This window comes from Mustela nigripes, chromosome 18 (genome assembly GCF_022355385.1).
Source record: "Mustela nigripes isolate SB6536 chromosome 18, MUSNIG.SB6536, whole genome shotgun sequence".
Lineage (NCBI taxonomy): Eukaryota > Metazoa > Chordata > Mammalia > Carnivora > Mustelidae > Mustela > Mustela nigripes.
In genome coordinates this window covers 21,235,448-21,263,376 of record NC_081574.1, presented here as the reverse complement: position 1 = coordinate 21,263,376, position 27,929 = coordinate 21,235,448, and the positions used below count along the sequence as shown (strand labels likewise).

General features: G+C 34.3%; 1 protein-coding gene across 3 annotated transcripts in view; it reads right to left on the bottom strand.

Moving 5' to 3' along the window:
* Positions 1–27,929, bottom strand: part of TUSC3 (tumor suppressor candidate 3) — a 261,179-nt gene that overhangs the window by 85,910 nt on the left and 147,340 nt on the right. For all 3 annotated transcript variants that reach the window (XM_059384047.1, XM_059384049.1, XM_059384048.1), the window contains exon 6: positions 16,718–16,807. In XM_059384047.1, coding sequence (XP_059240030.1) covers positions 16,718–16,807 — 90 coding nt within the window. The remainder of the gene's footprint in view (positions 1–16,717; positions 16,808–27,929) is intronic.

Below are 27,929 nucleotides of genomic sequence, written 5' to 3'. Positions count from 1 at the left end.
TAGAAAAAATTCCAGGGTGTCTAGGATTTTACTAGCATTAATGAAATAGTAAACAGAGAGAGAGAATAAGAGAGCAGTATAAAGGTTTCAAAGTTACTAAAACCACGGTGAATGGAAGGAGTGAATGGAAGGGGAAAAATGAGAATGTGAAAACACTCTAAAATGAAAAACCCCTTAGTCATGGCTTAATTAGTAATTCAGTATAAATAACAACTCACTGAGGACTTATTACACTTAGAGATTGCTAGTTATATTTAGTGTATTTTAATAAAGCTGTTAGTTGTTTAATATATATTGAAGACAATCCATGCCTTCAAAACTCAATTTTTAACCAATAAGCAAAATGGAGAAAAAAATTATTTATCAAAACTTAAAATATAAACAGTATCAGAATATCATGAGGACATATCACAATGAACAGTGTAAAAAACCACTTCATTTTCATGTCAAGTATGGGAATGGTACAGTCAAAATACACTGTCAGAAACTGTATATACTGTCAGAAACTATAATTACCTAATGGCAAATATTTTGAGATGTAATAGTTCCAATGAATTTAGATGCCATAGAGATTACGATAATGCAAACGTTTCTTCTTCATATATGAGGCTTGAGATAGTTTGTACGAATTGAACAGTTGCAGGTCTTCTGAAGAACAGCAGAAAGTGGTAGTGCACTCGCTATATGTGCAATCTTACATTATTTATACTATTAAATTTTTTGAAAAGCATATACCATTTTTGCTCCCTTATAAATCATATTAGTTTGCATATCCAATTAAACTGAATCTAGACAGATATGTACTTCAAAGAAAGAGCACCATGGTATGAGGCAATCTCCTATAACTGGAAAATCATTACCAAAGATTCCTAGTTTACATTTGAGCCTAAAACTGAAACTTAATAAGTAAATAAATTGCAAATCAAATTTCAGATACAATAAACAGTGAGTGATGACTTAGTTTATAATGTTCCCTTCTGTTGTGGGGGGGAAAAAAAACCCCTGTTTGCATTTTGTTAGTGAAAGGAAACTATAATGTTACCTAACTTTGAGGGCTTTTGACAGATTCTTGTGAGATGTGATGTAGGACACAATAATTTCAATTCTTGGCAGAAATAAAATGTTGCTATTTACAGTAATTGCTTCTTTGGGAGAGAATTAAAGCATTTTTGCATTATTAACACAGCAGCTCCTCTGTTAGCATATCTATTATAAAATTCAGGAATGAGGCTTAAAACTTTTAAAAAGTTACACACATGGATAAAATAAGAGATTATACATTATAGCGTAGGCAAGTAATATTTTAAAATTGTTTTAAAACATTTTATCATATATATTAACTCTGTATTTCAAAACACAATTTGAGGTAAGTCCAAATTAAATACACACACTTGGAACCAGTCTAGAATCTTTTAAATAGATTAAACTTACGTGCATGTAAGCAATAAACAGTTACAATCTGTACTGGAAGAGTATTAAATAGAATAAATACATATAGTTATAGAGCAAGAAATAATTTCATAAGTCATTTCTATACTATATTAGTCAATGGTCTCCCAGTTAATAGGAAAAAAAAAAGGCACTCTTTAAGGTTAACCTAAAACAAGCAAAAAATGAAGAATAAAAACATAAAAACTTTGACATTTTATAAAAATGTCAAAATGCTTTATAAAAAGCTAGGGAAACATAGGCAGCATCAGTAGCCTATATATAGAAGAAAAAAATCTACATATGTCCATTAGGTTTGATCATTTTTTGTGTGTATTTTTTGGCTTGCTCATTTATTCATAAGTGTATACAGTCTTATAAAGAAGATTATAAAGACAAGTAATATTTTGATTCTGTGCTCAAGATACTCTAAAAAATTAATTAGGGGATGTGATTATGCAAAAAAAACCCATAAAACTGAAACGTAAGACAAGTAACTATCATGGCCATTCTGAATAGGAAAATTTTATATGCATCCAAGAACATAAAGAAGAAATTTTACCAAAAAAGTGACAGTTGAAATAGGAGAGAAACAGAGGGCTTAGAAGTATGGAGAAAGGAAAAAACTTATTCCAAAATTATAATATTTACAATAAAATATTTTATGTTTATTATAAACCAGAGTTAAAGAAAAATAAATCTGATTCATTTTCTTTTATCTACATGCTATTCTTCCATGCTTTAGGCTATTTGATTTTTTTTTTTTTTAAGCAAAAATGACACCACAAGTTTAATAACATTTAGGGGGAAGTAGGTAAGAGAGATTGTTGTTATTTTAAAATATTAACATGACTCATCCAAAGTAATGGGAAATTTTTCCAGCGGATATCTATTGTTTCTTCCCTTTAGAATTATTAATAATTCTGAAGTTTTAGAACTTATAAACTAAAGCATAATCTGGCCTAAAAAACATGACCAAATCCTACTGTGATCTTTATTTAATATAAAAGAGACATAGTATATTTGGTTCTGTATTTTGATAAATATTTGTGACATGTGACTGATGATGCTTAAGACTACCAAAACAAAAAGCCCCACAAAACTTTCCTAATATAAGAAGCAGTAAAACATATTTCACTGAACCTAATACTTAAATTTTAAAAGTTTTCACATAGCTTCTAATCTTTTTATCTAAATGTGATATACTGAAGTAACTTTAGAACGTAAATTTCATCCAGGTTTATGAAAAGCTAGTTGCATTTGTATCAGTGATTAGGATTTCAGAAAATCAAAATATAATGTTTATTATTTTATTTTTAATAACATAGAATGTATTATTTGCCCCAGGGAAAATATGTTTAAAAAACTTAAACAAGAGGGCGCCTGGGTGGCTCAGTGGGTTAAGCCGCTGCCTTCGGCTCAGGTCATGATCTCAGGGTCCTGGGATCGAGTCCCGCATCGGGCTCTCTGCTCAGCAGGAAGCCTGCTTCCTCCTCTCTCTCTCTCTGCCTGCCTCTCTGCCTACTTGTAATCTCTCTCTGTCAAATAAATAAATAAATCTTTAAAAAAAAAAAAAACAAAACAAAACTTAAACAAGAATTACTGTGTTATTGACATTTACATGGTCTTATTAGAAGTTGGAAAGACAGAACTTTATTTTTTTTTCAAACTAGAAGGTATATGCCTATTATGAGTTATGTTTAATATAACAGACTTAATTTTATTGGTAGGATGAGAATAATGTCCTTGGATTTTAAACGCCACATTACTCTTGCCAATGCACTAAATAATTATCCCAAAGTGGAAAAAATTTAAATAATATGAACCAGTTAGAAATCAATATATCCTTTTCTCTGTGGAAAGAATGTTTTTCTGTTTGTCTCTTTTCTCCTCTGACACTTCATTTATTCTGGAGTCTCAGAATAGTTAACTGTAGTAGATTACGTTTGACAAGAGAAAACACATTCTCATTTTGTAGTTCTATAATTCTCTGTGTATATGCTTTCAAGGTGTTAATTACAAAACACAAATAAAACTTAGGGAAAACCATTTTTTCATTTTTTTCTTTACGATTATTATTCTTAAGCTTTTATTTGTCAGAGAGCACCCGTATGGCAGGCAAAGGGAGAAGAGGCTGAATCGGAACTCGATTCCACGACTCTAGGATCATGGCCTAGAGGCCTGCCAAAGGCAGCCTCTTAACTGACTAAGCCACACAGCTGTCCCCAAATCACTTTTTTTAAATAAACATTTTTGAGAGGCTAGAAATTTTGGAGTTCCTTTTAGCACAGATATATTTATTCCTCTATTCAACTATGTATTTAATATCTATCATGTGAAATGCTTTGATCAGAGGTAAGGATACAAATCACAAAGTCCTTCTTAATTGCCAGATCACAAGTAGCAACAGCTGAAAGTAAGAGTAGGCGTAGTTTGGTTTGATTCCAGAAGTTGGTAATCAAGGTCAGGCAGAGTGTAAGGCTGCAGATTGTGATGATGAAGGCACAAAGCAGTGACAGCAGGTGCTAAAAGGGAAGGAGTTTTACCAGAGTCCAACTAAGACACAAAAAAATATCAGAAGGAATAAGATGATATAAGGCAAAACTTCGAAAACACAAGATTTTAGCAACAAAGTGACCAGGGTACTGAGGCAAAATGAGAAAACAACTTCAGTTTCTAATACCATGCAGTGAATGCACGAAGAGGTGAAGCTTTACTAACTGAGCTTTTAGGCAAACCCGTATGATGTCATCTCTCTCCACTAGTCCATGAGCTCCATGATATACTGGCACTACTAAAGCAAATCTGGGATATAACATTTAATGGGCTCTCAGAAAATGTCTACTGCATGGAAAAATAAGAATATGAATAAATGAAAAGGCAGAATCCCAACTCCAAAATCTATTGTAAAGTTTCTGCACTTCTTCAATGTATATTGATTATGATTATCTGAAGTTTTTATTTAAATGACAGTCTGTGGGGCGCCTGGGTGGCTCAGTGGGTTAAGCTGCTGCCTTTGGCTCAGGTCATGATCTCAGGGTCCTGGGATCGAGTCCCGCATCGGGCTCTCTGCTCGGCAGGGAGCCTGCTTCCCCCTCCCTCTCTCTGCCTGCCTCTCTGCCTACTTGTAATCTCTGTCAAATAAATAAATAAATAAACCTTTAAAAAAAAATAAATGACAGTCTGTGGTGGAGGTATGAAGATTACAATAAAACTACTGAACACCCTGCAAATATTTGCATTCAAAATAATTGTGCTTAGTTTAAATAAGTCCATACAGTTTTCAACTTAAGGCTAAAATATATCTCTCAAAAAGCTAGCATATGCAAAATCCTTGAGGCCTAAAAGTATGGAAGAATTGGAAAAAGTGTTAAGACTATTATGGCTGCCTGAGATGCAGAAGAAGTGCTTCATTATGATAAATTCTGTATTAAGCATCATGCCATTTTTGCAATGCAGTATTTTTCAGTGTGCACAGAGAACACAGCTCTTAGTTTCATTCACAACTGAACTAGCTTTAATGCAGTGAAATATTTTGGATTTTATATGGTAAACTGATAGCAATCCTCAGGTAGTAGCCAAAAGTCAAATCCAGGGAAATGAAAACAAAAAGAACACTACTCTTATGTATGTTCGGAGTTATGATCTATGTATAAGCATGATTTCACTGAATGCATTTTCTTCAGGATGATGTCTTTTTTTTTTAACAGAAAATAATCTTTATATCCCATGTGACCATACAGTTTGTTGTGTAGTTTCCCTTTAGCTACACAGTAATAACTGCTTTTGTGATGACTTTCATGCTGTTAAGTGGACCATTAGTACTTGCCTTGTCCCATTACATAACATCTTAATGGTGACAAACAAACAAACTTGCAAATCAGCACAGCACCATACTGCGTGCACTATTAATTTTCTTTACACTCTCTACACACTTACATTTAGTTCAATGCAGTGAAACTCATTCTAAGAGCATTTTTAGATCTTGTAGACATGTTTTTTATTCTACAATATATGAAAATATGAACGGTCACCAACATTACAAATGTTGAAATTTATAAACTAATAGTTAAATGAAAAGCTAACAACATACTCCATAATCTTTTATTAAGCTGTCTGACCCAATTAGCTCAGTTCAGTTAAAATATTAAGACTATTAAAGCTAGAATCAGAAGTTTGGAGCTGACAGACTCATTATGCATAGTTTGTGACCATCAATAGAATCTATGTGCCATTCCCACCCCTGTTTCCCTAAGTGTTTACTGCAATTTTAAGTAGAGATACATAGCTAAGAGGACTGCAGTGCATTCTGCTATGGAAAAATACAATTAAAAACACAGACCCTGTTGACAGAACATCAATAACAAATCTTCTATAAAGGAATAAATGATTTGTCAATCTACATAAGAGTTGCTAAAACTTAAAAGATACAACAGATAGGGGAGCCTGGGTGGCTCAGTGGGTTAAGCCTCTGCCTTCAGTTCAGGTCGTGATCTCAGGGTCCTGGGATCAAGCCCTGAATCAGGCTCTCTGCTCAGCGGGGAGCCTGCTCCCCGCCCCCCCACCGCTCTCTGCCTACTTGTGATCTCTCTGTTTAAAATAAATAAATAAAATCTTAAAAAAAAAAGATACAACAGATATTCTTAAATACGTACACACTTGAATTACTACCTTTGAGACTGTTTTGAGAGGAATCCAACCTAAGGCCGAGTGTTTTCCTTTTTAAAAACTGCTTATACATCTACTATCATATTTTGTAAAGAATTTTACATGGTAAGAAAAGCAAGATTAGACTTATTTTACAGAAGAGAGACTAAGTACTCTTCCCCCTAATGATATAACCAGTAAGAGGCGGAGCTTGGGAAAAATTCAATGCTGTTTGTTTCTCTTACACACTACAGAACAAAGGCATAAAAATGATTGGGATTAAGAATCTTTTTCAATTTCTTTTATGTAAATGTCTCTTTTTATGTCAGATTAAATCATGTTTACTAAGGTATATTAAAGAAAACGATTATGTAAAAAACACTTCTATTTCAATATATCTACTGCTGGCTTTCAATTTTTTTTTAAGATTTTATTTATTTATTTGACAGAGATCACAAGTAGGCAGAGAGGCAAGCAGAGAGAGAGGGGTAGGCAGGCTCCTTGCTGAGCAGAGAGCCCATTGTGGGGGTCCATCCCAGGACCCTGGGACCATGACCTGAGCCGAAGGTAGAGGCTTTAACCCGCTGAGCCACCAAGGCGCCCCAACTTTCAATATTTACAAGAATCCTAAACATTGAACTATATAGGTCAGTGCACTGGTTACTTCAAATTTATTTATTTATTTACTTTTTTTTTTTTTTTTTTTTTTTTTTTTTAAGAAAGTCAACCTTTGACTATAAATGCTAGTTGGAATGTATCCTTGGCTACAAAACATCTGAGAAGACAAAATTAAGGTTCTCTGTAGCTCTGAAACAGGGCTGCTGCTTTTAAGAAGAGAGACTAAGTACTCTTCTGACATTTGGGACCAGACTCTTCATTATTGTGGGCAACTATCCTCTGCACTGTAAGATGTTTACCAGCATCTCTGGCCTCTATCACTGTTATTAGCAGGCAGCTGCCCCCACAGTTGTAACAACCAAAACTGTATCTAGAAACTACCAAATGTTCCTGAGAGTGGGGGGCAAATTTATCCCAAACATCCCTTCACTACTATTTGAAAGACAGGCAATATATAAGGGCAGTAATGTTTAATGTAGCATTGGAACAGAAATCATGTATAGCTATACTGAAATTTTATAAGTCAGGAAAGTCCAGATAATACTTCCCTAGTATTACAGGATTCCAAATTTATCAAGTGTGGGAAGAATATTGGATGTGAAGCTTATACTTCTGAAACACTACTTAATGGTGTTATACAGAAAGAACCATGGCTTTTCATATGGAACTGTTAAGAGCTTATGTTCCCCACCAGTAGCTCAACAGAGCCATAACAGCATGAAAAGTATAACACAAAACACTCTGGTAAGAGAAAGGACATGTGAAGTGGGACAGTATTTTGGGGGGGGATAAGTAAGATACACGTCAGCATATTAATGAAAACATAAGAGTGAACTGTGATGAAGTTCATAAGCAAAAAAGAAACTGTGTGCCAATGTTTACTTCAACAGCTCCTGATGTTAATGGAAGTTCTCCCTTAACTTTGGTTAGGGTTTCCTTGACTTGGCTTTGTAATTCTAAGTTTCTCATTCTGATGACTCTCTGCCAGTGTTGTATCAGTGTCATAACCAGAAGGAAGGAAGAGGTATATGAGGTGCATATAATCACATATATTGCATATAATCAGTATATATAATCATCTTAACCTTGAAAATCTGTTTCACTGTCATGTTTTTGTTGTATCATCCTGAGAATGTATATAGATTCATTCCCTTTTTTCAACTGTGTGGATATAGAAGGTGTTTATGTATGTATGTTTGTGTGTGTATATATACATGTATTTATATACATATATGTGTGTATATGTGTATGTATATACATATATGTACAATACATATGTATATATACATCTAGCATATGTATATATACATCTAGATATATCTATATCTTGAAGCAAGAAAAAGCCATTCATGTCTCAGTGGCCTTTTAAGCTCTCTTATATTTTGAATGACTAGCTAAGTTTTTAATGCTACACATTTCCTATTTCTCATTACTTCACAGTTTAATCTATTACCTATAGATAGCACTTTATTACCTGATAGTTTCTCCCCTTGATGAGAAACTATAAGGTTATATAATTTATTGATACATATTTTATACTTTTCTAACTTTCTACAATGAACACATTAATTTTATGATCAAAGAGTAAATTTTAAAAGCAAAAGCTGACATAGAAGAAGGCAAAGTATTCTATTTAAAAAACTAATGAGAAGAATCAGAGAAAAACAGCCTAGAAGCAAATGATATATTTTTAGGACTACACCTAGCTCTGTATATCTTTAAGCCTCTAGGGTCTTATTAAGTCTTAGTCATATTTAAAAGGATTCTGTTTGTCAAGATTACAGAGGTTGCATGACCTTTCACCCATATTTAAATAGGCAATCTTTATGAAGAAAATGGGCATCATCTCTGATTCATAGGACTCAGATTTCTTAGCATTTCAGGCAAAATTTTAAAATGGATCTTATCAAGATTTGAACATTAACCACTGTTATTAACCATATAAATTGAGAGATAATATATTTTAGAGTAATTAGGTCTAATTATCATGAAATTAGTCCATGAATGGCTTTATCATTTTAGAAGACCTGCCATTCTAATTCCGACTACTCATTTATCTTGAAATACTATTTTTCTTCATTTATAAAATACCTGTCCTCTGACCTCACAGTATTGTTCCTTAGTATCTATAAGATAATGTGCATCAAAAGCACTATATATATTACATATCAGCATTTCTCAGAATGTGTCTAGTAGCTATGTAAGATGAATGGAGACAAAATAAGTTTGAAAGCTTTGGGTTAAACAAAATTTCCTTATCAATGAATATGTACCATTCACTTCTACATGGATAATACAAATGCAGTATTTACCAAACATCTAATGAGGAAAAAATTTAGAGAATGATAACAATGATCTCATTTAATCTTTGACACCAGTCTTTTGGGCAAGTTTGACCATTAGACAACAAAAAATAGGTGATAGGGTTGAACTCAAAATTATTAGCATCTAAAGCATGAAATTTTTAAGCATTCATTGAAAGCCTTTATGTTCTGGAAATTTTTCTTATTAATTTTCAGGTGTACAATATAGTGATTCCCCATTTATTAACCAGACAAAGTGATCACGATAAACTACATATATCCATCACCATACAAAATTATTAAAATACTACCATATTCCCTATGCTGTACATTGCATTCTTCTTATAAGTAGAAATTTCTAATTTTTAATGTTCTTTCCCATTCTACCCATCTCTCAACCCCTGGCCTCTTCCCTCCGACAACTAACACTTTGTTCTCTGTATTTGTTTCTGCTTTAATTTGTTCTTTAGATTCTACATACAAGTGAAATTATATAGTATTTGCCTTTCTCTAACTTATTTCACTTAGCACGATACCCTCTAGGTCCATCCGTGTTGCCTCAAATGACAAGGTTTCCTTCTTTATGGCTGAGTAACATTCCACTGTGTGTTTGTGTGTACATCACATCTTCATCTTTTCACCTAATAATGAATGCTTACCTTGCATCTATATCTTGGATGTTGTAAATAATGCTGCAATAAACATAGGGATGCATATTCTCTTTTCAAATTAGTGTTTTCATTTTCTTTGGATAAATACCCAGAAGTGCAATTGCCAGATCACAGAGTAGTTCTGAGTTTTTGAGGAGCATCTATACTGTTTTTCAAGTGGTGTCACCATTCACGCTTTCCCACCATTCATGCAGGAGCCTTCCCTTTCCTCCTGCTAACCCCTGTTACTTTGTCTTTTCAACTCTCTCTGTTCTGCCATGTTAGGTGGTATCTCTCTGTGGCCTTGATTTGCATTCACTGATGATTAGTGGTTTTGAGCATCTGTTCCTGTATCTGTTGTATTCTTTGGAAAACTGTTCAGGTCCTCTGCTCATTTTTTAATTACACTGGTTTTTTGTTTGTTTGTTTGTTTTGGTTTTTTGGTACTGAGTTGTGTGAGTTTTCTATGTATTTTTTATATTAACCCCTTATCAAATATATCATTTGTACATATCTTCTCCCATACAGTGGGCTGCCTTTTCATTTTGTTAATGATTTCCTTCCGTATGTAAAGCTTTTTGCTTGATGTAGTCCCACTTGTTGATTTTAGCCTTTTTTTTTCTCTTGCCTAAAGAAATATCAAGGAAAATATTGCTTAGAGAAATGTCCAATACTATGTTACCTTTTAAGAATTTTTCCAGGCTTGTATTGAAGTCTTAAATCCTTTTTTGAGTGTTTTTGTGTGTATTTTAAGCAAGTGGTCTCGTTTTCCCAACACCATGTATTGAAGAGACCATCTTCTCCCCATTGTCTATTCTTGCCTCCTTTATCAAAGATTAAACCCATGTAATAAACCCCAGTAATGTCAGTTATTTGTGGACTTTAAGCTGCTCCACTGATCTATGTGTTTTTATATAGTAGTATACTGTTTTGATTACCATAGCTTGGTAGTATACTTTGAAATCAAGGCTCTTGACACCGCCAGATTTTTCTTTCTCAAGACAGCTTTGGTTACTCCATATCTTTTTGGTTCCATTTTAGATTTCTTTGTTCTAGTTCTGTGAAAAATGCCATTGATATTTTGATAGGGATTACGCCAAAGCTGTAGACTGCATTGTGTAGTATGCACTGTACATCCAAACGTTAATTCTTCTGACTTATGAGTGTTGTGTATCTTTCCATTTATGTTTATTGTCATTTCTTTTATCAATGTCTTGCAGTTTTCAGAGTATAGAAAAATGTTTATACATGTATAGCATACTATTTCACAAGTTTAAAGTTAGATGAATTTCACAAACTGATCACACCTGTGTGCCTATCACCTAAGTGAAGAAATGGGGTATCTACAAGCTGTCTCCTGTGCCATTCCAGTTACAACCCATACAGCTCAAAGGTACCACTTCCCTGACATTTAACACATGGAAAAGTTCTGCCTGGTTTTGTGCCAGGCTTCTTTCAGTTTATAGCTTTGAGATTTGTTCTTTTTGTTCTAAACAGTTATATGTATTTCACTATTTATAATTTATTCGAATGATAGACATTTAGGTTGTTGCCACTCTGGGGCTATTAAGAATAATGCTATTAACGTTTTTCTACACTGCATTTGGCACTCATATGTATCCATTTCTCTTAAATATATATTTATGAAAAATTTCAGGATCGTGGGTATGAGTATGATCAGTTTTAATACATGGTGTCAGCTTTTAAACTGCTTGAGTGAATTCATTTTCTAGGTACTGAAACTCTGCATGGTATCAGTGTTACTGATTTTAATAATTATGCTGATAGTATCATAGCACTGTACTGTGTTTTAACTTCCATTTACATAGGTAATAATAAGGCTGAAATCCTTTTCATATGTTTAGTGGCCATTTCTATAGCCCCTTTTGAGAAAGTGCGATCAAGTCTTCCCCAACTTTTTGCCACTGAGTTGTGCTTCTTCTTTATGTCTTCTGGATCCAAGTCTTTGTGAAAGCATCTGTACTACAGATATCTTCTCCACTCTGTGACTTATCTTGATGATGATAGTTCCTAATTGTAAGGTATTTCAATGTAGCATGTTTTGCATTCATAGTTATCTCCATAATTCAGGGGGATTTATGTTTATGGTATATGACAACTGTTAAGATTCTGTATTTTTCAGTTACTCTAGCACCATTTATTAAAAAGGCCCTGGTTCCATACTACATTTTGGTTATTACTATGGCCATAAATGTGTACTTGTCTGTTGAATGAAAGACAAATATACCAATATAACAGAATGAGTTTGCACAATTAATAAAATGCTCTATTAAATAATGCAGCTTTAATATACGTTTTGAAATTTGGTAACCTAAAGTCAGTAAGCTTTGTACTTCTTTCAAGAATTTGAATTTCTATGAATTTCCTGAAATATCAAGTGATAATCCTAATCAATACCTGAAATGAAAACTCGTCAGAGGAAAAAAATAAAGGCTTTTTGTAACTAATATGGTTTTTATACTTAAAAAATATAAAACTGGATCTTATAAAGACAACTGCTATTAAACTGCTGTTAAACAGGAAATATGGCAATGTGGTTATGTAGTGTTTGGGACAAAAGAACTAATAACCCAGAATTCTATTTAGAAATCACAACTTCAGAGGAAAAGGAAAAAAAAATAAATAGCTCTGGAAATCATAGAGAACTTCATAATGCAATCCAAGTATTTACAAAGTTAGTTCACGTTAACCTAGCACTGACATAAGTAATTCTTCATGAATAATTTAACACAAATTCCTTAAAACATCTAACATAGAGTTGAAGTAAACCATTTATGTAATTAGCAAAATTAAACTCAATTAGCTGATCTTTGTGTATAACAGTTAACTACAAATAAATCTCCAAAGTGTAAATGGAAATTGTCTTATACAGCTTACTCCCCACTAATGCACTTGATGTACACTGGTGATCAGGAATAAATGCCAAGTTATAAAATTCCTTTATATATTCACAAGATACTCCATACCACTGAAAGAGGTAAACAGCCTCATTATAATATTCTAAAAAATACAAATCCTACATCGTAATTTCTCTTTAGAAATACAGATTAAAATATGAAGAAATTCCCAAAGAAGGATGGTACTAATTTTCAAGTTATATCTTGAAATTTAAACACATCTATTATAAAGAAAAACATTTACTATTATCATTCTAATGAACAATCATTATTTAAAGTTATGTACTAGTAACCATTTCATTGTAAAGCAAAGTTAATCTCATATTTCATATTTCAGTAATATGAAAACACATTATTATGTAAATCAATTCATTAAAACAAAACTTAAACTATAATTACCTGTTTCAGTGTATGTTGACATTATGCATATAAAAGACAGGAAGATAAATTTGCTTGGGAATATGTTAAAATGCAAAACAAGAGAAAAGCTCTATACTAAGGGGCAACATTCTACTGCTCCTTTACACAGTGCTTTCATAGGCAGACTAAAGGCTTTGTCTATACTGCTAAACAGTTAATATCTCACATAAACTTAAACCTGTATCCACATCTCTGTGGCCAGGAGTACATTCATGCATCATTGCTCTAGCAAAAAGCTCCTGAATTTCTAAGATCTTTCTATTTTTATAAAATACAAAAGGGTAAGGAGTTGGAACAAAATTCATCTTTTGAAATACCTTAGCTATAGGTTTAAATTTCATTATTTCTAATTTAAGTTGCTGAAAGTTAAGGTAAATAGTTAAAAGATGTATGTATGAAGGAAATGCTTTTTCCCTTTACAGAAAATTCTCCCAGTGTGTTCCTCTAGGCCTCAGAGTACCTTTTCTTAAGGGCCATGCCAATAACTACCTGAAAAATAGTAATATAAAAATGTGGAAAAAGATAAATAATTTTCTAAATAATCTCTCTCTAATCTGAACTTTAAAATAAATGTTCCTGTCAGAAGAACTGGTTTATGCTGAATTAACAGTGACATGTTAATCCTATTATTCTTCTGACTAGTGAGACCATTAAAAGGAGAATTAAGATAATCTAATTTTAGAAACAAAAATCTTCTAGTATGAATCCTTATAATCATTTAATAAAACACTTCCTGAGGACCAGCTACATACAAGTTGTCAAGATAAAAATAGCTTCAGAGAAACTCCATTATGTCTAAGGATTTGACTAAAGTGGGATATATAAAATATTGAAGAATTATTGTACTAAAAAATGCACAGATACGTAAATGGATTAACTACATGTTAATAAATATGTAAAGGGAAGTGGGGGCACTTGCAGTGTAATTACGTAGCGCATCTCAGCAGGGTGGCAAAATCAGTGAGATACGAAGGATGGGTACAATTTGATGGATAGAGAGGACATTTCAGGAATGGAAGCAGGAAACAGGCATGTAGTTAGGAAACAAACAATGGCACAAATAGGCTAAGGCTGAGTTTCTCTGCAAAACAGAAGAGTTAACAGGTTGAAAAATAAAATTACAATGGTGAGGAAATGGGAAAGGTACTTGGGATTGTAAACTGGTAAGGCAGGTCCATACGTATTATAATAATTTACGTTTTAGGAATATTCACCTAGTATCCTAAAATATTCAGCTATTGAAGTCTAGTGTCTCACATGTAGTCAGTAAACAATAGGTCACATCCATTGTCAGTTACTGTTACTGGCACAAACTTTGGGAGCTTATTACTCCAGTACACTACATGTAAGAAGATTTGATGATTTAGAAAAGCTATAGACAATAGAGATTAGATTAAGAAAGGCATGCAACTTTCCTGTAAGGACTATTATAAGTTGAAGGCAGTTGAGGAGAAGATTTAAGAAAGATTTCTGGCCTCCCCAATGTGCCTAAAAGCAGCATATAAAATTACAAAGGTGTCCCTCCTCCCTCTCTGCCAGGAAGGAGAAAGGTAAATGCCTAGAGCCAACTTTAGAGCTTTACCAAAAAATGTGGGGGCGTGGGGGGAGGGCACCTTGTAACTTAATTCTGCACAATAAATCTGACTTTTACTTACCTTGCTTTTCCTGGTCACCTCTGAGTATTACCGATTTTTCCCTGAGTACCTCCCATGTATAAAGGAAGTATACTTCTTAATAAATGTCTGTTTTTCTCTTATAATTCCGTATTTTGTTATAATGGTCCTAGCCAAAAACTCAGAAGAGTAGAGGAAAAACTATTTTTTCTTCCCCTATACAAGTTAACACATTTCATAAGAATGTTGGTTAATTTTCCATATACTTAAACAAATCAAATAAAAAGCAATGCTTAATGCTTTACAACCTAAGGAATATTCTCTTAAAAGACAGTAGTAACAAATTTATAAGATTTCCTAAATTTACACTTTGAACTAGTAGGAACGTAATAGTGACCCAATCTTTGCATTAGGACTTTATGTAGTAGGAACAGTGATAAAAACTGGTAATGGTAAGTACCTGATAGCAGGACTTTTTATGTCTTACTGGTGTCATGGTAAAAGGCAGACAAATACAAATAATACAAAATAAGTAGATTTGATAGCATGTTAGATGATTTAGTGCTACGAAGGACAAACATAATAGGAAAGGGACAGAAGAGTATGGGTATCGGAAAGGAGAACACTTTCTAGTCAGGCTGCTGGAAAGATTTCCTTGATCATTATTTCCACTTATTTTCTTTAAAATAATTTAATTATTAAAAACACCCAGTAACTCCTGTAACTAATGAAAGATTTCAAAAATATACACACATGGAAAAAGCTGTGTCTAAATGACTATGGCAGCTGATCATCCAAACAGTCTCACTCTGACACAGTATCATTGCCATCTTCAGGAGAAATCTGAGACCAAACTGATCCTTACCTAACTCTGGCTAGCAACTAGTCCTTAAAACCTAACTGGGCAATGAACAAAGTGAATGATTTCCCAATGTACAGAGTTCCATCAAGAAGTTCAAAGACAGTCATAATGTAGGAAGAAGAAATAATAACTTGTTGGCTTTAATATTATAGGTATTTGAAGCACTATAAACAATGAATCTCAAACTTATGTTGTAATCTATAGAGTTAAAGAGAATTTATAACATTCGGCCATGTGAAAATTTCATTCAAAACTGCAACTTTGAGTTAAGAATTTATATACAAAAAAAAGAAATTAAGAATTTAATATTCTAGGTGATTGTGGCAACATGGTTATGATTTTCAAAGACCTTGTCTTCTAGGGATACCTACTAAAGTATTTCTGTATGGAAGGTGAAGAGAACTGACAGGAAGAAGAGATGAAACAAGTATTGTTATGAGCTAGTAACTGTTTCGTAACAGGTACATGAAGGATGTCATTACTGGAGTAATCTTTGTTTTCAAAATGAAAAAGTTAGAGAAGGTCACATTTTTAAACAGTTAATCTTCACCAACCTAATAAATATTAAGCCCCAAAGACAGCTGATCTAGTTTTCCAAAGTTGATTACAATATATCCCATTTACCAAACAAAAACAAAATACCTAGAAAAGTGAAGCAACAAAATAAATAAATTCAGTAGCAGTTACTAATGTGAACTTTGCTACTGATTCAGCTGCACATCAATTTCTTTTTTAATGTTGTAGCAAACACTTCGTAGCCTTCTAATATGATGACTGCCAGGGTTCTGAATGATGTTTTAATTAATCTGTAGTTGGTGTCCCATTAATGGTAAATTCAGTTAAGAACAAACTATTCCTATTGCCTCTCTTGGCATTACATAATACTGCTGTAGCAATATGTAAAGGTGAAAAACTAGGTTATGAATGTTTATTTCATGTGGTAGGTACCATAATTTTCTTAAACACTAAAGCAGTCCTCACCCTAAAAAAACATATTATATATACATGCATGTGTGTATATATAGTAGAGGTAGTATTAGAAGAGAAAGAACAAAACTTTAGATTTACAGACAAAATCTGTTCTCACTAAATACTGCACATGATTTTTTATTCCTATATAAACAGGATGAAAGGGCCCAGTCAGTAGAGCACCTGAATCTTGAGGTCCTTAATTTGGGCCCCATGTTGTGTGTGAATACTAGATTAAAAATAAACAGGATTAAAGTTCAAAATATGAATGCTTAGAACAAACACTTACCACTTGTCCATTGTGTGGGTTCTTATGAGCATATGGAGGTCCACGAATATGATTCCACATCTGCCCAGAAGTCATAGCAAAAACTATACACTGAAAAACAGGGTATAATTTTATAATATGTAAATCAAAGTATATCAGAATTCTGCATCTTTTAAAAATAATGGTCACAGAACTAAGTTTAAAAAAACCATGTATCACTTCACCCATTAGAATAATTTTTACTTACTAACTCTGGGACTTTGGAAATTAATCCAAATGAAAGAGCAAGATAAAGCCATAGCCAAGAGTTATAAGTAATAGGCCTGATGGAAAATTTAAAGCAATAATAATAAGGATACTCACTGGGCTTGAGAAAAGAATAGAAGACATCAAGGAGACCCATACCACAGAGATGAAGAATACAATGAATGAGATTGGAAACTGGCTTGATGCAATGAGCAGCAGGCTAGAAGAAGCAGAGGAACACAAGTAAGTGACCCAGAAGATAAAATAATGAAGCTGAACAGAAGAGAGAGAATTATGAAACATGAGAATAGACTTAGGGAACTCAGTGACTCCATCAAGCGTAATAACAAAGGAGTCCCAGAACAAGAAAAGAGAAAAGGGAGTAGAATATTTATTTCAAAAAATAATAGCATAATACTTCACTTATCTTGGGGAGGCCAACAAACATCCAGATCTAGGAGGCACAGAGAACTTCTAATCAAAATCAACAAATGCAAGCCAACACTAAGACATATACTGATAAAGAACAAATCTTAAAAGCAGCAAGGTAAAAGAAGTCCTTAACTCATAAGATCTATAAGGCTAGCTGGAGATTTCGCAGCAGAAATTTAACAGACCAGAAGAGAGTGGCATGATATATTTAAACATGCTGAATGGGAAAAATCCACAGCCAAGAATATTCTATGCAGCAAGGCTATCATTCAGAATAGAAGGAGAGAGAAGGAATTTCCCAAACAAAAACTAAAGGAGTCCTCTGACCATTAAATCAGCCCTGCAAGTAATACTAAAGAGGACTCTTTGACTGGAAAGACCCAAAGTGACAAAGACAAGGAAGGATCAGAGAAATCTCCAGAAATGACAATAAACAAATAAGATCTTACTTTGAATGTAAATGCACTAAAAGTTGAAATAAAAAAACACAGGGTCGGTGCCTGGGTGGCTTAGTGTGTTAAAGCCTCTACCTTCAGGTCAGGTCATGATCCCAGGGTCCTGGGATCGAGCCCCGCATAGGGCTTTCTGCTCAGTGGGGAGCCTGCTTCCTCCCCTCTCTCTGCCTGCCTCTCCACCTACTTGTAATCTCTATTTGTCAAATATATACAATCTTTAAAAAAAAAAAAAAAAAAACGGTGTCACAGTGGATTAAAAATTTAAGACCCATCTATATGCTGCTTCTAAGAGATCAATTTTAGACCCAAAGATACCTGCAGAGTGAAAGTGAGGGAATGGAGAAACATTTACCATACAAAGGGATCTTGAAAGAAAGTTGGAGTGGCGATACTTACCTCAAAAAAACTACACTTTACAGCAATGACTATAAGAAGACTAAGAAGGGCACTATATCATAATAAATGGGACAATCCAACAAGAAGATACAGTAACTGTAAATATTTATGCCCCCAACCTCAGAGCACCCAACTATATAAAACAATAACAAAAAAGAACTAATTGATGATAATACAGGACTAGGAGAATGTAACATTCCACTTATATCAAGTGACAGATCACCTAAGCAGAAAATACATAAGGAAACAATGGCTTCAAATGACACACTAGACCAGATGGACTTACCAGATATATTCAGAACATTCTATCCCAAAACATTCTTCTCAAGTACACATGGGACATTGTCCAAAGTAGACCACATAACAGGTCACAAATCAGGCCTCAACAAATACAAAATGACTGAGATCATACCATGTACCCTTTCTGACCAAATGATATGAAACTAGAAGTCAACCACAAGAAAAAATTTGGAAAGACCACAAATACATAGAGGTTAAACCACAGGCTACGAAACAATAAATGGGTCAACCAGGAGATCAAAGAAGAAATTTTTAAAAAAATACATGGAAGAAATGAAAAAAAACAGTCCAAAATCTTTGGGACACAACAGAAGCAGTCCTAAGCAAAAGTGTATAGCAACACGGGCCTACCTCAAGAAGTAAGAAAAAACTCAAGCAACTTAACATTACACCCTTAGGGCTAGAAAAAGAACAACAAAAGAAGATATAGAAACTAAAAAAAAAAAAAAAAAAAAAACCAAACCCAATAAACAGACCAGTGGAACCAGGAGCTGGTTCTCTGGGAAAAAAATCAATAAAACTGATAAACCTTCAGCCAGACTTAGCAAAAAGAGAAAGGACCCAAATAAATAAAATCACAAATGAGAGAGAAGAAATAACAACCATTGCCACAGAAATATGTACAAGAGAATATTATGAGCAATTATATGCCAACGAATTGGGTTATCTGGAAAAAATGGGTGCACTCCTAGAAAAATATAAACTACCAAAATTGAAACAGGAAGAAACAGAAAACTTGAACAGACCAATAACCTGCAAAGACACTGAATTAGGAATCCAAAAACTCAACAAACAGAAAGTCCAGGACCAGATGGCTGCAGAGGTGAATTCTACCAATGTTTCAAGGAGAGTTAATACCCATTGTTCTCAAACTGTATCAAAAAAATAGAAAACTTCCAAAGTCATGCTATGCGGCCAGCATTACCCTAATACCAAAACCAGATAAAGACTATAATAAAAAAAGAGGGGTGTCTGGGTGGCTCAGTTGGTTATGCAACTGACTCTTGATTTCAGCTCAGGGCATGATCTCAAAAGAAGTTGGCTTCAGATTCTCTCTTTTGCTTTCCCTCTCTCTCTTTCTCCTCCCTCTGCCCCTCCCCATTCACACACTCTCTCTCAAATTAAAAAATTATAAAAATAATAAAAGAATATTTTTTAAAAGGGGGAGAGGCGAAGACCGGAGGAAGAGGAGAGAGAGAATCTGTAGTCTCTATCTCACATCAGAGATCATGACCTGAGCTGAAATAGTCAAAACACCCAACTGACTGAGACACCTAGGTAACCCCTATTATATACTTATTCTTAAAATTAGCTAAAGATAATACCTTACCAGTACTGTACTGTATTTATAAAAAGTAATCTGCATATAAACGGACCCAAACAATTCAAACCTGATTTGTTCAAAGGTCAACTATACTCACTTTACAGTAAAGACTAAAAATATCCTGTTTTATATAATCCTCTCTACAGTCCATGTCCTTACAATGTTATATTACAAATAATTTAATGACTTCTTCAAGTATAATTTCCAGAGTAACATAGACAACCACATCAGAAAATTCATACACTATTCATTTCTACTAATCATAAGTGACTTACTGTAGTAAATTTATAGTATAACCATTATTTCCTATCACTCAGTCTATAAAGGAAAAAGGTAGGAAGTATTTTTCTTGAGACTAAATACTTTATTTCATGGAAAGGAGTTACACACTGAACCTAACTGTCTCAACAAGTATTATTTATAACCACTACTGAGTTGGATTAAGGTTAGGCATGGAGTACAGAAGCTAGACAGTCATTCCAAGTATTGGATCTTCATAGTGAGGTTTATTTAATTACGACTTTACAACAAGCAAAAGACTAGGGCAACCACACAACATTAAAAAAGAAAGAAAAAGGAGGTCCATTCATGTATGAGTAGTTTTAAGATGTTCTTTGAATTACTGAGGCTACTGTCTGTCCTCATTACACAAAATTAGGAACTACATTAGGAACTACATTAAGAAAATGGTACCCTAAAAATATATGAAATCTTTCCATTATATTCTTGCCATAGTCCTAACACAAAAATATACATGAGGCTATATACGGAAACTACCAATTTGCAAACAGACATACCATCTTCAAATGACTCAAAGTTAAAAACAGCAGTTGCTTCACTGAAAAAAACATTAGCAGCACTTACCTGCTTCTCACTTATAAAGAGAACAAAGTAAAAAAAAAAACAAAACAAAACCCACAGTACGCATAATATTAGAAGTTACATAATTTCAAATAAATTTGGAAAGGTAATCATTCTGATGTGAGAGCCACCTTGCAGTTTTGAATGGTCTCAAGAAATACATTTCTACTGATACAACACAATATGCAGACACCAAAGAACCCTTCAGGAATGTGAAACTCATTTAATAGTCTGTATTAATTTCAAATGTAAATTTGTCACAAAACTTAATTAAACTGATCTAATTTCTTTGAGACAGAAGACACATTAAGGTTTGAGAATCATCTTACAATATAGATCATCAGTGTTCAAAGGCAGAAAACTGCTTCTGTCCTACTAAGATTTACTGTGATAATAAAGTTTGGGTTATTAGATTTTTAAAGATGATGTTTATATTTCACATTTTTAATTGCAACTTCTTAGGATATTTTTCTTTGCATGTGAAATGAATGTAACTATCACACTTCTATTTCTGCTTTGAAAGGACAGCCATCTATGAAGAGCTTTAGGCTGCCATGAAGATCTGTGCTAAGGGCTACAAAACACAACATTTTAACTCATTTTGATATTCCAAGTCAACATTTATTTCTGAAAACTATAAACTATAGATTTACATAATACTCCTTAAAATTATGTAGCAGTGTAGTTCAATATTTTACCCAACCATTCTATTTTAAACTCATCATAAAACAGGTGATGTGTAAGCTTCTTGTTTATCATCCTACTTCTTTCGGGAATGGAGGAAGGGAAAATGGAGTAAAACCAGAATCAATGCTTATTCAGCTCTATAAACAATTACCATCACTTATAAACAGGAGTTAATAGCTTTTTTTTTTTTTTCAAGACCAGGAGGAACCTATGAATACTCCTTTACCTATTTTTTTTTTTAAAACTCAGAATCAGGAAACTCTAATATACTTTTTAAATATTTGCATATCTTCCTCCATATAAGGAAATTGTAAACTTTGTCTCTAATCTATACCCTAAAACACTATAAACAGCTTCCTATCTCCAGGAAACACCACGTTCTCAGCCTGTGAGTCACATACCATAATATGAATAATGGAAAAAAAAAAAAAACCTAGCAATAGAATAGTCTATAGAATGAAGCATGTGAAACACTCAGTAATCCCCTGGGAGATACTTCTGCAAAGGTTCAATATACAAATGCTAACTGTACAGGCTTGTTCTTTACCAAGAAGTGGGTATGTGGACAGAGCTTCTTTAACAAACTTTTTCTCGTTATTCTTATTTGCATACAATTTGATATTATATTAGTGGTCTGGTCTAATTCATTATTTTTACTTTAGAAGCTTTCCTTTTCTGTGCAATCCAATCTTTCATCAGAGAAAAATTACTAAACATTATCTTTCCCATAGGAAAAGGGGATATTGGTTATTTCACACAAATGTTTGAAAATCTGAATCAATGGGTTAGCATTTTGGGTATCCTCTTAACTTTGTAAGGATATCTTAAGAATTGGGTAAGATTAGAAATGAACAAAACCATTTCTTTTTCCACTTCAGTCTAGCTGTTTTTACAATAAATAGTCATATTTGGTGAGGGTAGTGGTGGCTATCAGGCAGAATGTGGTAAAGAAGATTCAAATTAGTTTCCATAAGCTATCTATAGCTAAGGAAAATATCACAGTTTGTATATTTCTGTATTATGAAAAACAAAAGTTTCAAGAGGAGGAGCTTTTTACATTCAACATTTTGTCATCAGACTAGAGTTTTAAAATATATTGTTTGAAAACATGTCTATACTCTGCAGCCTGTTACTAACTTCTAAAAGTCTGCCATTGGGGAGTGTGCACACTTGCCAAGATTTCCTTCTCAAGTATGTGCTTCTGAATGTTAGAATATTTTCTGCTATGCCAAGGTAATTAGCTTCCAAGGATTCAAAGCAGAAATACAAAATCTGCATGATGTAGCAGAGAATGGAAGAAAATTGATCTGTTCAAGTATTTAACATTTATGCACCATATAAAACTTTAGGCATTTATTTGTCGTCATAATGGCTCACTACATCCATTGGTTTAAACATCCAACATATGAGATACATGTCCCAATTTAGAGAAGCCCAGCATCATTAAAAGAATTTAGAACTAGAAGTAAGACACATGGGATCAACTCCTAGCCAATCATTTTCTAGCTGTGTAAGCTACAAGTTAAGTTTGCTGAATCTTAGTTTCCTTGTTTATTAATACTCCTTTGAAACTTTGGACCACATCTTCTTTATCTATTCATCTGTTGAAGGGCATGTTGGCTCCTTCCACAGTTTGGCTATTGTGGACATTGCAGCTATCAACATTGGGGTGCATGTGGTCCTTCTTTTCATTACATCTGTTTCTTTGGGGGTAAATACCCAGTAGTGTAATTGCTCGCTCAAGGGGTAGCTGTATTCTTAACTTTTGAGGACCCCCCCCCCACTGTTTTCCAAAGTGGCTGTACCAACTTGCATTCTCACCAGCAGTGTAAGAGGATTCCCCTTTGTCTGCATCCTTTCCAACATTTGTCTTGCCTTGTCAGTTTTTGCCTTTCTATCTGGTGTAAGGTGGTATCTCATTGTGGTTTTGATTTGAATTTCCCTGATCATGACTAATGATGATGAATAATTTTTCATGTGTTTATTAGCCATTCGTATGTCTTCTTTGGAGAAGTGTCTGTTCATGTCTTCTTCTCATTTTTTGACTTCATTATTTTGGTTTTTTGGGTATTGAGTTTAAGAAGTTCTTTACAGATTTTGGATAGCAGCCCTTTATCAAGACACATCTCCAAAGGCAAGGGAAACAAAAGTGAAAAAGAACTCTGGGACTTCATCAATATAAAAAACTTCTGTACAGCAAAATGAAGAGGCAACCCGTGGAATGGGGCAAGATATTTGCAAATGATAAAAAATGTATATGACTAGAGTTTCAAAATTCAGACTACATGTGTGTATATATTTATAGCTAATTGTTGGTTTGTGCAACTTCATCTTCATGTGGTAGTCCTTTATCCTTCTGGTTTTATTTTCTACAAAGAATTAGTAGTCTTTACGATTGAGTTGAATGTGATAGGACAGGTTAAGACAACCAGGCATGTCACACTATAGCATAGCATCTATCTTCAGTAATACCTAGAGTCCGGAAATTCAAAAAGAACCTCTGTGACTTTCTCATATATGGAGAAAATCTCTCTCTAGTTAGATAGAGAAAATACAAACTTGAAGTTTGGGCTTTTTCATTAAGTTTAATATTTGCTTACTTTTGATAATTGAGTTATAATGGATTAATTATACTCTAATATAATTGGATACTAGAGGTGATCTCAGTTGTCTTAGTTCAAAAGTGTTTTGGGTTTTGTTCAGGCTGGTTTTCAAGTTGCTTAATTCAGTAAAGCTACCCAGGTTTTTTAATGAAAATATAGTATTTATTTCAGTGTTTCTGTTAAGTTAAAAGTTATTTAGTATTTAGTGTTTTGCCCAATCTTGTCACTGTTTTAGTCTACCAAAACACTGATAATGTAATCTCTCTGAATTCGACTCAGTTGACAATAGCATGCCTTCATTATTTTCCTCCCCAGAATTATTGTTGTAAGCTAATAGTAATCATCACTACTATTTATTGAGTCTTTTCCTTCTTTGGGTTATGTTTTATGTACTTATTTAAAATAATGATGGAAAGGAATCTGTATTCTCCTCCACCAGAAAGGATGAATACCCAGCATTTGTATCAACATGGATGGAACTGGAGAAAATTATGCTGAGTGAAATAAGTCAAACAGAGAAAGCAATTATCTTATTATTTCACTTATTTGTGGAACCTAAAGAATAGCAAGGAGGACGTTGAGAGAAGGAAGGGGAAAGTGAAGCGGGGGAGGGGAGGCGGGGCGGGAATTAGGAAGATGAACCATGAGAGACTGTGGACTCCTGGAATCAAACTGAGGGCTATTATTTTTTGGAGGGGAGGTTCGCCTAGTGATGGGTATTAGGGAGGGCACGTATTGCAATGAGGGTGTTATATACAAACAAGAAGTCATGGAACACTACATCAAAAACTAATGATGTAGTGTATGGTGACTAACATTACTCAATTAAAAAAATTTTAAAAAACCTTTTGTAATCTAAAAAATACTAAAGTATATTTTTTCTTCCTAGTAAAGATTTTATGTTCAATTACATATTTAAATTGCTTACTGTATAAAAATAGTAGTGATTATTGGATAGTGACTTTGAATTCAGAAAACCTGTTCAACTCTAGTAATAATTTTTATTTTTGGTTCTCCATAAATGGTGATAAATTTTTCAGGTGGACAATCCTAAGTAACTATGACATGTTTACTCATTTACATTTATTTATTCCCTGCATTTCTTTTTCTATTCTTATGCTTTGACTAATACCACTAAGTAGTATGTAATTATAGGCGTTATTTTAAATTATCAGTATTAAATAAGATATTTGCTAGACATTTTAAGATATCCTTTACCTAATTAAGAAAGTTCACTTATATTTATAGTTTGCTAACTTTTTAGAATCATAAATGGCAAATATTAAGTAATCTCTATGGTATTAGTGACACTACTTCTACTTTAAGCCATTATTGTGATAGTTTTCAATTAATTTATACTTCCTCTACAGCTTAATCAACCATTCCTACAACCTGACTTTTGCTATTTTATGTTACAGCTAAGTTTGTGGTTGGTAATACTGTTAAAGAAAAACCTTCGAGTCCATGTTTATAAACAAGATTTATCATATGCCACATTACTACTTCCTATTCTCTAGCCACCTCTAAATTCTCATACTTAGTTTTATGGTCTTTCCTCCAAGTACTTCATTATCCATACTAGAGTGATTTCTTTTTCTTTTTTTTTTTTTTTTTTTGCAATTTCACCTAACTTTCTGGTAAGTTTTCCGTGTTTGAATAGGACCCATTCTTCTGAACTGGTGAACTGGCTACAAGCAAAAGACCACAGAGCTTAGGGGGGTTCAGTTTATTGTTGTTGTTAACAAAAACTAGCTATTTCCTTAAAATATGGTGCCTCTGTGTAGCCATGCCTCCTTCGTCTCTCAAAACTTTACCTATTTCAGGCAGACTTCTTCACTAACTCTTCACTCCCCTTGATTTCTTCATGAGCCACCGCCACTGAGAAACACCATCAGTACTTCACAGGTAAACCACTCATTTTCCTGGGTCGATCTTTTTGCCTGTACTTTGAATTCTGCCATCTCTGGTTCCTTAGCACTCTTTGCCTAAGCGGTTTCTACCACCTTCCCAAGTAATCCTTCTCTATCGAAGTCAAGTCCCAACCACAAGTATTCCTTCTCTGGACAGGGTCCTCATTGTCTGGGAAGAAATATTTCTTGCCAATTTTTGATACCTGCCACTATAATGCTGCACCCCCTTGGCACTTTCTGCTGCTCTCATTAACAGGGTCTTTATGACAGAGGGCATCTACAGTGGCTGTGCTGCTTTCAGTAGTTGTTGAATATTTGCTAAAAATGACTTAGAAACTACTGGACTTCTTCACTTTTCAAGGATGATTTGCAAATGTTTAAACTTAACTAATGGTTACTTATATACTATGAATTTAAATTTTTTCCCGACATAATTTCAGGTGATATTTTCTAAGAAACTTGCTTTTTATATGTAATAAAATTGACAGTACTGACTTTTTAAGAACCATGGCTTATAAGAACATTCTACCACTTCCTCTGTACAGAACACTGATTTTTGACAGTTGCCTATGGACAAAAATGCCTTTGTGGAGGTTGAGTCCAACAGAGATATGCCAGAGCACCAATGGAACAACAATAATAATGAAACAATAGACGCAGTGAAGACGGTTTAAAAAGTAGAGTTTCGGGGGTGCCTGGGTGGCTCAGTGCGTTAAGGCCTCTGCCTTCGGCTCAGGTCATGATTCCAGGGTCCTGGGATCAAGCCCCACATCGGGCTCTCTGCTCATTGGAGAGCCTGCTTCCTCCTCTGCCTGCTTCTCTGCCTACTTATGATCTCTGTCAAATAAATAAATAAAATCATAAAAAAAAAAAAGAGTTTCAGGGGCGCCTGGGTGGCTCAGTGGATTAAGCCTCTGTCTTCGGCTCAGGTCATGATCCCAGGGTCCTGGGATCAAGCCCCGCATCGGGCTCTCTGCTCAGTAGTGAGCCTGCTTCCTCCTCTCTCTCTGCCTGCCTCTCTGCTTGCTTGTGATCTCTCTCTCTGTCAAATAAATAAAATCTTAAAAAAAAAAAAAAAAAAAAAGTAGAGTTTCAGTTTCCTCTGCAGGGCACAGCTCAGTGCCCAGAGAGAACTTCTCCCATGATCTCTCCCACAGGGGAAACTGAGTGTGTGTTAGTGAGCACCTGGCCTCCCAGCTGTGTGGGAGATGGACAGAGACACAATTTTTACTCCATCCAGAATACTGAGTCATACAATGCACAACTAGGGGGCAATGAACAATGGAGAATAGCAGCCAGGCCTCAGAATGGAACACATCAAAAAAATGCAGATCCTAATAGCTACCTGATGCAATCCGTCAGGAAGCCTGCCACCAAGTTGCTGAAGAGACTTCAACAGTGGCTCCCCCCCGAGCTGGCCCACAGGCACCCTCAATACTCCATAGGCATCACCTACACACCCTTCTATCCTCTGCCACCTGTATACCCTCTGAAGGCAATAAAGGCCTTTCAGACAACAACTGGCCAAATGCAGAAAGCCACCTCGATTCTGCAGGATGAGGAGAAAGGACACAAACCAGAGCATGCAGCACCCAGCCTACTTTTACAGGATCAACAGAAGGTATAAAAAGCGGAGTCCCCCCTCAGAGGGAACAAGAAGTAAAGAGTAGTTTCAGTAAGCTACTGAAGTTAAATTACCAGTAAAAAACAGACTATTCTATCATAAGATGTTTTATGTAAGCCTCATGGTAATCTCAAAGCAGAACTACACAAAATACACAAAAGAAAAAGAGAACGGAGTCAAAACATACTGCTGTAAAAATTCATCAATTTATAAAACAAACAGCTGCCCGTATCCTCTTAGATAGTGACCGATTCTCCTCCCGCCCCCAGGAGTGGGGAAAGTATGGAATTTATTTTATTTTTCTGATTCTGTGTCTTGTTTCTTAGACATCACAATTCCTAGATTACAGGGATATGTTCCACCTGCCCAACTCGTAGTCCCCTGGGCCTGTTTGG